Source organism: Geotrypetes seraphini, chromosome 8 (genome assembly GCF_902459505.1).
Source record: "Geotrypetes seraphini chromosome 8, aGeoSer1.1, whole genome shotgun sequence".
Taxonomy (NCBI): domain Eukaryota; kingdom Metazoa; phylum Chordata; class Amphibia; order Gymnophiona; family Dermophiidae; genus Geotrypetes; species Geotrypetes seraphini.
Window position 1 is genome coordinate 156,906,475 of NC_047091.1, and position 13,518 is coordinate 156,919,992.

Consider the following 13,518-nt stretch of genomic DNA (forward strand, 5'->3'; position numbering starts at 1 on the left):
TGCTTGGCAATAGGAGGGAGTGGGCATCTCTCCCACTACCGGAGGGTGGGGGTGATAGGATATCAGGTGGGGGGAGGGGTTGTTTGTCTTCACCGGCTTAATTGTTTTCTGCGTTTATTCTGCGCATGTGTCCATCGTTATCACCAGCAACCTAATTTGCAGGAGTGTTTTTTTGGAGGATGGCTCACTTTTTTCTTTTTGTGGTTAAATTTTTATTGAAACTTTCAGAATACAAAATCACACCCCCAACGCAACAGCAATACAAAATAAAACATCTGATAACGCAAAGACACCCGTGTTAATCCTTTACGGAAACCTAAAAGTCCCTAACTACCCCACCAAAAGACCCCCCCCCCCATCCTAAACCCCCACCCCGCTCGCTTTTTTTTTTAATCGATACAATAATGGCTGCGATTGTGGCCCATCAGTTTTTAACCCAAAATTTTGAGAATCTAGCCCTTAGTAAGAGCCTAAATGCCACTCATAGCACAGACCTGTGTTTGGATCTTGGTCCAAAGAGTGAGAAGCAACCACACAGCTGCAATGTGTGGCATGAATAAACCAGGCATGGATATGGCCAAACCACAATTCCTAATGCAGGATACAAGCTAAGAGCTGGGAGTAGATGCTGCGCCATTGCCCTCGGAGTACAATACCTGGATCCATTACTGATGAGAATACTTTCTCTTATCGTTAGTGTGCAGTAATACCACACCAACAGGAAGTTAAACACTTCATCTGTAACCCTAAAAGAAGAGAGACGTCAGTGCTTAAAGCCGATAGATTACAAATAAATATTATGTTTAAATCATTTTTATTGATATTTCCCAAATACACAAAAACATAATACAGTGAGACAATCAAACAGGTTCATATACGAACAATATCCAACCCCTTCATCCCCACCCTCCCACTCTCCCAGGGAAGAGACAAATAATTAAGGTATATCGATATGCGTCACATTAGGATAAAAACTTATATTAATAGATCTTGCACTGTAACTATGGCAAACTGTGTAAACTGTATACTATGTATATTGGTATTAGATCCTTAGTACTGTTTTTCCCCCAAAATAAGTGCTAACCGGAAAATAAACCCTAGCATGATTTTTTCAAGATGCTCATAATTTAAGCCCTACCCCAAAAATAAATCCCAGTTCAGATTGACCCCCCAAAGCCACTCCCTCCTGTCACTGGCCCCAACATCCCCCAAATCCCACCAAACACCCCAAAACCCCGATATTCCCCAACTCCACCCCAACATGAAAAAAAAAATCTCCTGAAAATAAGCCCTAATGCGTCTGAGCAAAAATTAGTATAATATTACATGACATTAGTGATTTTTATTCCGCCATTACCTTGCGGTTCAAGGCGGATCACAGACGAGGATTTCTAGACATGTCCAGAGGTGTTAGAGTAGAGCGGGTTGCTTCAGAGGATTGAAATGTTTCATACAGTGTTAGTTAGTCTTCATGGATTTCTTGAATAGCAAAGTTTTATTTCTTTTCTGAAAGTTTTGTAGTCTAGGGGTCGCAATTAGTGATTGGAGAGTTGGTGGTCTAGTTTTGCTGCCTGTGTGGCTAGAAGGCCATCGTACAGTTTTTATAAGAACATAAGCAGTGCCTCCGCCGGGTCAGACCATAGGTCCATCCTGCCCGGCAGTCCGCTCCCGCAGCGGCCCAAACAGGTCACGACCTGTCTGAATCACCAGAAGGGGCTCCCTTGCCACCTTGGTTTCTCATTGAAGTCCTATCTTCCCATCGAAGTCCTAACCCTCCGGTCTTGCACATGTCAATCCCTGTACCGTACTCTGCCTGATCACTTCCTCCGGTAGCGCATTCCAAGTGTCCACGACCCTTTGGGTGAAAAAAAACTTCCTTGCATTTGTTTTGAATCTATCTCCCTTCAGTTTCTCCGAATGCCCCCTCGTACTTGTTGTCCCCTTCAGTCTGAAGAATCTGTCCCTATCCACCCTCTCTATGCCCCTCATGATCTTGAAGGTCTATCATATCTCCCCTGAGCCTCCTTTTTTCCAGAGAGAAGAGCCCCAGCCTATCCAACCTCTCGGCGTATGGGCAGTGTTCCAGCCCTTTTACCAGTTTCGTTGCTCTCCTTTGGACTCTCTCAAGTACCGCCATGTCCTTCTTGAGATGCGGCGACCAATACTGAACGCAGTATTCCAGATGTGGACGCACCATCGCTCGATACAATGGCATGATGACTTCCCGCGTCCTGGTTGTTATGCCCCTCTTTATGATGCCCAGCATCCTGTTGGCTTTTTTCGAGGCTGCTGCGCACTGTGCAGATGGCTTCAGTGATGCATCCACCAGCACACCCAAGTCTCTCTCAAGTCTGCTGTCTCCCAACAATGCCCCCTCCAATTTGTAGTTGAACAACGGGTTCTTTTTCCCTATATGCATGACCTTGCATTTTTCCACGTTAAAGCGCATTTGCCATTTGTTTGCCCAGTCTTCCAGCTTGTCCAGGTCCCTTTGCAGGTCCTCACACTCCTCCCTGGACCTAACTCTGCCGCACAGTTTGGTATCGTCTGCAAATTTTATAACCTCGCACTTTGCCTCCTTTTCCAGGTCATTGATAAATATGTTGAAGAGTAACGGCCCCAGCACCGATCCCTGTGGCACACCGCTTGTGACTCCCCGCCAGTCAGAATATTGGCCCTTCACTCCGACCCTCTGCAGTCTACCCGACAACCAGTGCTTGATCCATCTGTGCACATCCCCTCCCACCCCGTGGTTCCACAGCTTCCTAAGCAGCCTTTCATGTGGCACCTTGTCAAAAGCCTTTTGAAAATCGAGGTAAATGATGTCTATGGGTTCCCCATTGTCCACCCGACTGCTTATTCCCTCAAAGAAGTACAGAAGGTTCGTTAGGCACGACCTTCCCTTACAGAATCCGTGCTGGCTTGTTCTCAGTAGGCCATTCCTCTCGATGTGCTCGCAAATGCCGTCCTTGATCATAGCTTCCACCATCTTCCCTATAATTGAAGTCAGGCTCACCGGCCTGTAGTTCCCGGGGTCACCCCTCGATCCCTTCTTGAAGATAGGTGTGACACTCGCCAATTTCCAGTCCTCTGGTACCTCACCAGTTTTCAAGGATAGATTGCAAACATGCTGGATTGTGCCCGCTATTTCTTGTCTTAGTTCCTTCAGAACCCTTGGGTGGATCCCGTCCGGGCTCGGTGATTTACCGCATTTTAACCTGTCTATCTGTTTGAGGACATCCTCTTTACTTACCTCTATGTGCTCCAATTTTTCAGCCTGTTCCCCACTCATGAGCTCCTCTGAGTCCGGTATATTAGATGTGTCTTCGCTCGTGAAAACCGACGAGAAGAACGTGTTCAACCTCTCAGCTACCTCTTTATCCTCCTTAATCACTCCCTTCTTATCCCCATCGTCCAACGGCCCCACCTCATCTCTCGCTGGTTGCTTCCTCTTTACATAACTGAAGAATGCCTTGAAGTTTTTTGCCTCCCTGGCCAGCCCCTCTTCGTATTCCCCTTTCGCTTTTCTAACCTCTCGGTGGCATTCCTTTTGGCATTTCCTGTACACCTGGTGATTTTCCTCCATTGGGTCCTTTTTCCATCTCCGGAAGGATACTTTTTTGTCATTTATTGCCCTCTTTACTTCAGTTGACATCCAAACCGGGTCCTTTGATCGCTTGTTCTTGCAGCCTTTCCTGAAACTGGGGACGTACATTCTTTGTGCTTCCTGCAGGGTGCCCCTGAATAGGGTCCAGGCGCTTCCCACAGTCTCCATCCTAAAGATGTTTCTGAGCTTCCTCCCCACCATTTCCCTCATAGCAACATAGTTCCCTTTCTTGAAGTTGAGCGCAGTTGTTGCGGTCCTCCTTACTATGGGTGTCCCCCTTTCTAATGTGAATCTGGTCCTCCCACTTCTACCCCTCTTGCAGGCCCCCCTAATCCGTTTAGGATGAGGTCAAGAGTAGCACCCCCTCGCGTCGGTTCTTTGACTAGTTGCTCCATGAAGCAGTCCCTCACAGCTTCTACAAATCCTGTTTCCCTAGTGCAGTTGGAGTGACCCGTACTCCAGTCTATTCCCGGGTAGTTGAAGTCCCCCATCACTGTTACACTTCCAGTCCTGCATTCCTGTCTCAGTTCCGCTTCCAAGTCGTGTCCGACTCCTTCTGGCGTACCAGGTGGGCGATAGTACAGCCCCAGTTTTATGCCTGCACCCTTGTTTCCCGGCAATTTGACCCATAGCGATTCCAGCCCCTCTGCCTTCGTCGCCATATCCATCCCGACCGAGTGGATAGAGTCCTTTATATATAGTGCTATGCCTCCCCCTTTCTTGTGGGTCCTGTCCCTCCTGTAGAGCTTGTACCCCGGCAGCGCCACATCCCATTGATTTTCCTCTGTCCACCAGGTTTCTGCAATTCCAATTATATCTAGGTCCTCCGCCCTTGGCCACAACTTCTAGTTCACCCATCTTGGCCATGAGGCTTCTTGCATTTGCGTATAAGCACCGCAGGTCCTGTAGGTCCCGTCGTTTTTCCTCCACCTCTGCATTTACCTGGGCCGCCTGCCCTTGGATTTCAGGCAGTTCTCCCGTTCCCTGTGCTTCTGCTTTGCCCTCAGCCTTTACCCTCTTAGCTTTCAGCTTCCCCACATTCCCGCCACCCCACTTCCCCGCTTTTCCTCTGGGTTTTCTAGCCCTACCGGCCCCCTCCTGGGCTATCATCCCTTGAGCCTCTGTTTGATCCCCCTCGCCTTGTGGTACCTCTATATTGCCCTCAGCTTTCGCCCTCGTGCCACCCAGTCCCCCTGTGTCTCCATGCCCCTTAGTCTTCTCCCAGCAAGCTCCCTTTACCTGATGTTTCCCTCGTTGTCTGATCATAAGATCCTCCGGTCCCTCTGCTTCCTCCCTGCAGTCAGCCCGTTCAGCATCTGTTCTGGATACTGTTGTCCGAAGCGTCAACATCAGATCAGCTGTCGGCTTTCCCCCTCTCCTCAGTTTAAAGCCCTCTCGATCTCCTTCCTCACATTGGCTGCCAGTAGTCTAGTTCCCGCTGTGCTCAGGTGCAGGCCATCCCGCCGGTAGAGCTTGCTCTTTCCCCAGAAGGACGTCCAGTTCCTCACAAAGTGGAAGCCCTCCTCCTGGCACCATCTCCTCAACCATGCATTCACAGCCTGGAGGTCTGCCTGCCTCTTTGCATCTGCTCTCGGTACAGGCAGGATCTCCGAGAATGCTATCCTCCGTGTGCTCCGCTTCAGCTTTCGTCATAGGACCCTGAACTGGTCAGTCAGTGTGGCCATGCTGAAGTTCCTCCGGCTCACATCATTCGTTCAGACGTGGATTATTACCGCAGTCTCCTCTGTCTCTGCTCCGTCCAGGATCCTCTCGATCCTATCAGTGATGTCTCGTGTCTTGGCCCCTGGGAGACAAGTCACTAGCCGGTCCTTCCTTCCTCCAGCTACGTGACTGTCTACCTCTCTCAAGATCGAGTCTCCCACCACAATAGCAGACTTTCCTTTCCTCAGCAACCTCCTCTGCCTCAGGTCCGTGTCCTTGGTGTAGTGCGGTGTCTCTCCCTCGGGGTCCCGGTGAGTCGCTGTCTCCTCCTCTTGCGTGGTTCCTCCGATAGGTCCTTCCCCGGTGTCGCCTTGTGGATCCTGGGTCTCGTCTGCCGACATCCGTCTGTGCAGCTGCTGGTCCCGTTCCTCCACCTTCCTATAGGCCTCCTCGATGAATCTCTCGAGGTCCCTCACCTGGTCCACAATGGGGCCTGCTCCATCTGTGTTCTGGGTTGACCAGCTCATCTCCTCTGTGGTGCGCAGTCCCTCCAGTTCCTGGACCCTGACCCTCAATCTGACGACCTCCATACTCAGGCTTTCCAGTTCCTGACACCGACTGCATATGTACTACCGCCTTCCCAAGGGGAGGTAGTCGTACATATTGCACTCTGTGCAGTATACCGGAAAGTACCTCTGGGATCCTGGGTCCTCCATCGCTCTCGTAAAGTGCTGGTGTGCTCCTGCTGATTGGAGCCTGTTATTTTGTTAGCTTCAGAATCCAACTGTCGTCACTGCAGGTGCTTCACAAAGGCGCGCACTAAGGCGCATGCGCCTTTGTCGCGTGCCTTCGTCAGCGCGCCGAATGGCTGAGCGCCGTTGGCGCTGTGCTCTTTTAAATGTTCCCTTTCGGTCAGGGACAGGGGCGGAACAGGGCTCCCACGCTGCCTCTCTTCGGGAACAATCTGGATATGCTGTCTCCCGCTGGTGGCCTGAAAGGGGGCCCGGCTGGCTGCTGTGCTCTTTTAGATGTTCCCTTTCGGTCAGGGAGAGGGGCGGAGCAGGGCTCCCATGCTGCCTCTTTTCGGGAACAATCTGGATATGCTGTCTCCCGCTGGTGGCCTGAAAAGGGGCCCGGCTGGCTGCTGTGCTCTTTTAGATGTTCCTTTTCGGTCAGGGGGAGGGGCGGAGCAGGGCTCCCACGCTGCCTCTCTTCGGGAACAATCTGGATATGCTGTCTCCCGCTGGTGGCCTGAAAGGGGGCCCGGCTGGCTGCTGTGCTCTTTTAGATGTTCCCTTTCGGTCAGGGAGAGGGGCGGAGCAGAGCTCCCACGCTGCCTCTCTTCGGGAACAATCTGGATACGCTGTCTCCCGCTGGTGGCCTGAAAGGGGGCCCGGCTGGCTGCTGTGCTCTTTTAGATGTTCCTTTTCGGTCAGGGAGAGGGGCGGAGCAGGGCTCCCACACTGCCTCTCTTCGGGAACAATCTGGATACGCTGTCTCCCGCTGGTGGCCTGAAAGGGGGCCCGGCTGGCTGCTGTGCTCTTTTAAATGTTCCCTTTCGGTCAGGGAGAGGGGTGGAGCAGGGCTCCCACGCTGCCTCTCTTCGGGAACAATCTGGATACGCTGTCTCCCGCTGGTGGCCTGAAAGGGGGCCCGGCTGTGCTGCTGTTTCTGATTGGAGGATATATGAATGTTGTCTGGGTTCTCCTGTGTCTGGTTGGGGTAGTTTGGATTAGGCAGTTGTTCAAGTAGGCTGGGCTGTCACCATTTATGGATTTAAATAGTAGACAGTAGAATTTAAATAGTATTCTTGCTTTAATTGGGAGCCAGTGTGAGTCAAGGTATGCCTCGGTGATGTGGTCTTGTTTTCTTAGTGAACAGATTTGTCTCAGGGCTGTGTTTTGTACTGTTTGTAGTTGTTTTATCATTGTTGCGGGGCAGGGGAGATAAGATGTTGCAGTAGTCAAGGAGACCTAGGACTAGGGACTGGACCATGAGCTGGAATTGTTTCTGTCGAATAATTTTTGAACTTGCCTTAGGTTTCTCATGACCGCGAATGATCCACCCCTGACACTCCCTGACACCCCAACTCCACCCCCAACATGAAAAAAAAAGACATCTGAAAATAAGCCCTAATGCGTCTTTTGGAGCAAAAAATTAATATAAGATCCGGTCTTATTTTCAGGGAAAAACAGTATGTGTCAAACTAAATAAAAACTTATACTGTACCTATGGCAAATTGTAACCTGTTAACTGTATATTATGTATATCAACCTGTAACCTGGTCTGAGCTCTTTGGGGAGAACGAGATAGAAAACAAATTAATTAAATAAATAGGTCTGGGCTGTAGAACAAACTTTAGAAGAGCAGACAAAATATCACTTTAAAAAAAAAAAAAAGGGGCCCAGAGCTAATACTTCAGTGCTGATCAGGAAACAGGAACCACAGAGCAGCAGAGTCCTCTGCTCCTTGCACTTCAAAGAAAAAGGCATGCAAAGGAAAGTAATTCAACACAACCTTCCACCCCCTCCCCCTGAAAAGCATATCTTAACCCTCCCACTAACTTACAAAACATAAAAAAACCTAATTCAAAAGCTTTTTTTTTTTTTTTTCAAATTCTGTAGTGCCATTTCAAACAGCAAGAGAGCAATTCTGTGGATCATCAATGAAACATACCGTGTTTCCCCGAAAATAACCCTAGCATCGTTTTCGGGGTAGGTCTTAATATAAGGCCTATCCCAAAAATAAGCCCTAGTTCCCAGATTCGCCGGCAACTGTTCAACCTGCCCCCCCCCACCACACAGCCAAACCCCTACTGACCTTCCATCCTTCCCTCCCCACTGACCGTGAGCGAGCCCCACCTTCAACCAAAGCAGTGTCGGGCCGGCAGCACTCTAAACGCAGCATAGTGAAATCCCCGATGGACAAGGCCAAGCAGCCTGTTTAGAGTGCTGCCGGTCTGATGCTGCCTCAGTTAAAGGTAGGGCTCGCTCGCGGTCGGCGGGTAGGGAAGGATGGAGGGTTAGAAGGGGTTCGGCTGCACAATGGGGATGCTCAAGGGTTCTGATCAAGGGAGGGAGGGAGGTAAGGATAGAAGCTGGGCAAACTTCTGCTGCACAGGGGGATGGGAGGGAAGGGAGGGCGAGATGATCATGTGCATACCCCGAAAATAAGACAGTGTCTTATATTCATTTGGGGCCCCAAAAAGGCACTAAGTCTTATTTTCGGGGAAACACGGTAGATTTATAAAATCCCTTGAAATAGTTTTTGAACCTAAAAAAACTAGAATACGATTCTGCCAGCTCTGCCACACACCAGCTGCACAGATGCTCCTGGACTGGTTTAGAACAGGTGCAACTGCAGGGAGGCATCAGTGCAACTCTTACTTTATGTGTAAGATCAGCAACGTCCATGATAAAAATATCAATAAATCAGATCTTATTTATAAACACACATTTAGAGGTTAAAAAAAAAAATGCATATTGCATATAACAACATATTCAGGAAATTAAAAAAAAAACCAAAAAACAAGCTTGAAATCTGCAAGATTTCTGCTCCCCGGTTATATAACTGCTTCCGTTTAGGACCTCTTCCTGCCTTGTACATGGTTTCTCCCTTTTTCTGACATATCGACAGTGACGTAGCTGGTACCCGTCCCTCTTCCGTCCCGCTTCCCTTCCCCCGTACCTCTGTAACGTTCATGGCGTGAGCAGCAACCCCCAAGCTGCTGTCGCGACATCACTTCCTGGACCCGCACCTAGGAAGTGATGTCAGAGGAAGAACAGACACTGGCGTGACAGCAGCTTCGGGGTTGCTGCTTGCGCCACGAACGATACAGAGGTACGGGGGAAGGGAAGCCACACAGGGAAGGAGTGTGTTGAGGTGGGGGGGAGGGGCACCTCCATCACGGGTGCCTCTCACCTTCGCAACACTATTGAATACTGATTTAATAAATACCAAACTGTAAATGAAACCAAACCAAGACTTAAGAGTGATACATTGGGACTGCCACACGCTTTAAGGACCTGACATGACACGGTAACATTTCTTACCTGTAGTGAAGAATGAATCTGCAAGCTACAGCCCCAAGTAACAGGATTATTGTCAAACACAGCTTGAACTTTTCATATTCATCTTTGTACGCAAACCTGCAAGAAGCATTTAGTGGAGCCATTACAGCCTGAAGAACCCCTGTATAATTCTCTGCCTAGCATGACGAATCAGGCACCATCTCCACAACACCTTCGCTGCAAGAACTAACAACTTTTGTACAATACTTGCTTGATACACTGTAAAATGGATGTCGAGATCCAAGGCATTTGGCCACATGCTAAGAAAATCCATGTTATCCTCCCAAATCCTACAAAATCATGTGCAAAACTGCTCACTATCGAGATGCATGGACAGCTAAATTGGCTAATGAGCCAATTAGCTCCAGTAATTGGGTGCTACAATAATTTGTATTTGCGCACACATCTTGCTAGTCTGTAAAGATCTGCATTAGAGGCAGATCAAATTTTGGTTATGGTGCCAAAACCAGCCCCAAATCCTCTTTCTGCCCGTTTCAGTTTCAGCCAATATGCTATGGATGTGGTTTTGGTTTCAGTAGAAACAGACTTTTATGTTTTCGGTAGAAGCTGAAAATACTTGCTTTGTCCTGTTTGTCTTCCTCCCTCCCCTCTAAACAGGAGTTGTCTCCCCCCCCCCCCCCCCCCCCCCCGTTCACCTATAAATGCCCCTACAGGCCCATCTTACAATCCCTGGTAGTCTAGGGAAGTACAGTAATCAGGGAGTGATCTCCAGTCACTCCTGCCCTTGCTGGCTCTACTCTCAAAATGGCTGCCATGACCTCTAGTGGTAATGTGGTTTATTACTCCAGATTGTGCATCTGGCTGGTGTCATGTCCACAGTGTAGACTAGTGTCTGGAGGACTCCTTTACCCTGTTTTATTAAGAATCTGTATCAGTCCTTCTAAAAATCTTTTATCTAATCTAATCTAATCTAAACCTTAAGTTTATATACCGCATCATCTCCATGAGAATGGAGCTCGACACGGTTTACAAGAACTTAAAATAGTGGGTAGAGAAGAAGAAAAAGGATTACATGAACTGTCCCATCTCTGAAGTTTATCAACACAATGAGGACTACCATTTTCTCTGTCAGCGCTCCATCTCTTTGGAATAATATTCTGGTTCACTTATGGGAAGAATCAACTCTTCACCATTTTAAAACAAATTTAAAAACATTTCTTTTCCTTGATGCTTTCGAGACCTAAATGCCCTTTTTAGGGCTACATAGTTTTATTCTACTTTTAGATACCACCCCTTTTGTTCTTTCCCTATATGTTCTTTCTTACTTGATAAATTGTAGTTCTACCCTTCTCCCCTTTTTTTAATTTCCATTTGGTTTTGTATTGTTTTTAAATGTTTTTAATAATGATTATTGTTTTAAAGGATGTATAGTTATCCCATATATGTTTTTAAGATAATATTCACCAACTAGAAGGCCGATTGGGCGGTTTATAAAATTTTTAAATAAACTTGAAACACAAAACAGGAAATATTTCAGGGCTACGTTCTTGTTATTTATGCACAGTTTGGGTACGCATAAGGTAATTATGATTTTTTTTTTTACATGTTCTCACAAGGGTCTTGTCTCCAAGGTTATTTAACTACATTTACATTGATTTGGGAATCTGAACGTGTCAGACTTAAGACGTATTTTTAAAAATGGCTCTTCCAGTTGTCAGTTATGCTTGCAAGTTCTGAAAATCCCCAGTGGGCCTTATTGGATCGCATTCACACACACCAAACTGTACTTTTCGGTTTGGGCTGCAGTTTCTGTTTCAACCCAAAGTGGCCAAATGTTTTGGCCGAAAATGAACAAAGTAGTAGTTTTGGTCGCCCTCTAATTCTGCATGTAAATCTTATAGTGCACAACTGATAAGGGGGTGTGGTCATGGGAGGGGCATGGGTGGCTCAGAGGCGCCCGCTAAAGATGTGCGCAGTATGACTGAATACTGGGGCTCTGCATCTAACTTAGGTGCCAGGATTCATACCAGGTTTCAGTTGGCATTAAGTCCTCGCACCCAAAGTTTGGCATGGAAATCGGCTAAGCATTATTCTATAAAATAGCATGCATCTCGAAGCAGCATTCATAGAATAGTACTCTATGTAATATCTTATACGTAATGCCTACTGTGTAATATAGAACAAAAAGAAAATAAACAAAAAAACACAACATAGGCTCCAACACTTCCTGCGTTATAAGTGAGCCTGTGTCATTAAGCTGCTTTATACGAGGTCCTCTCTGCATATGGAATATTTCTGTAGGTGGGTGGACTGCTGTTAGTGTGTGTACATCTGAAAAAGAGTGTTATAAGAAATGGAAATCTACATAGAGCTAATGATTATAAAACTTAAAAAACAAAACACTTTTAACGTCAGTTATTACCGCATCACATTTCCATCAAATAGAGATCACCTTCCCCCAGATATTCAGTGGTACTTAGTCGGAAGGAGATGGCTCCCAGCTGGCTAAGTACCATTTTGCCGGCTATCTGCTGATGTTCGGCAGCTAGCCCAGTAAGGCTAGCAGCTCAACAGATCTGCCTAAAAAGCTGGTCTATCTTTCAGGGCTTAAAATCAGAGAATGACATGGTGACAAAATTCATCACCGTTCCACTCTTGCGGATAATCGCGGGAAACCATCCCGTGTCATTTTTTAGCGTCTATCTCATCCTCAGTCCATCTACACCAACATTCCTCCAAGTCACAGGGCCAAGAAGTGACGTCAGAGTGAAATCCAACGCTGGTGCGAGGAGAATGCTGGAGAAGCCACTCACGCTGGCGATGATTTAGAGCAGGAAGGGAGAGTGCGAGTGTGAAATAGGGGGCGCGGAGAGAAGGGCACAAGGGGATGCCACCGCCCCAGGCACCTCCTCCCCTTACTACGCCACTGATCAACCCCCACCCACTGGAAAGTCTTCAGCCCCTGAAACCAAGTCTAATCTAATCTAATTCTTAGTTTTATACACTGAATCATCTCCTAAAAATAGGAGCTCAATTTGGTTTTCATAATTAGATCACAAAGAAAGATCCATTAGCATTCATTGGAGCTATTGCCTAAAAAGCAATGAAACATAGTGGTTTTTAAGGTCTTGCAAAAGATCTGAATAGATAAACAGTTAAAATACAATCCTAATTTGAGGAGGTAGTCCATTCTATATCGCAATTAGCAAATATGGAAAGGAGCATGAAATGTTACTAATGGACTCGATTCCTCTTAATGATGGAAAAGAGAGTTTATACATATGAGTTGTTCTCGTGCCCGAAGATCTCATGATGTTTAGAGATAAAGATATTAAAGGAACAAATAGTCCATGTAAAATTTTAAAGACTATACAGGCACAGTACCTGAAAACAAAGAAGTGAGCAGCCAAACAGGAGCCAAGAGTTTTGGAGTCTGGAGAGTACATTTGCTGGAGTCTTTTGGGAGGGGGGGATGCCTACTCCCTCCTGCCATAGTGACTCCCTGCCCCCCACCCTGCGGCAGCGAAACAGCAGGAAGGATGCCCACTCCATCCTGCCACCAAAGGCCCACTCTAGTGCCAGGTGCCCCTCCCCCCAAATCCTCTCCCCCTCAAAAAGGGCAGGAGGGACGCCCACTCCCTCCAGCCACCAGAGGCTGAACCACCCCATCCTCCGAATCCACCCCCCGTACCTTTTTAGATAAGTTGGAGTGGGAGGAAAAGCTCAGTCCATCCTGCTCGCAGTTCAAAATGGAGGGCCTTTCCCTCCCTGGTACATCATGTGATGTACAGGGAGGTGCCTAATGCCTTGATCGGCTTAGATGCCTAAGGCCTCGGAGGAGCCTTAAGTGTCTGAGCTAATCAGGGCCTTCCTACCTTTTTCATCTCACATGGTGGGGGGAACAAATGGCAGGAGGTTTTCCCCCGCCTCTCAGCTCTGCATCTAGAATATGATAAAGGCTCCAGATTCCTAAATATTTACACTGTTTACCAAAAACCTTCTTATACAGTGCTTGAAGCAAAAAAAATATTTCATTCAGTGTTCCCTGATCCCCCCCCCCCACTTTAGTATTTCTGAAGTGGTCTACACTTTACCTTTTTAAAGGCACAGATCTCTCAGAGGACAGGAAAAGAATGCTACATTAATTCAAGGTCACTTGTTTGGCACAGCAGGAATGGCATTTGACTCTGAAAGCCTCATGGATCTCAGGTTTCAGAG

General features: G+C 47.5%; 1 protein-coding gene across 1 annotated transcript in view; it reads right to left on the minus strand.

Annotated features, from left to right (window-relative positions):
* The window catches only part of TMEM120B (transmembrane protein 120B), a 77,683-nt gene that overhangs the window by 21,395 nt on the left and 42,770 nt on the right, over positions 1 to 13,518 (minus strand). The window contains exons 5-6 of the mRNA XM_033957328.1: positions 9,322 to 9,417; positions 657 to 746 (exon numbers count right to left, since the gene is read on the minus strand). Coding sequence (XP_033813219.1) covers positions 657 to 746; positions 9,322 to 9,417 — 186 coding nt within the window. The remainder of the gene's footprint in view (positions 1 to 656; positions 747 to 9,321; positions 9,418 to 13,518) is intronic.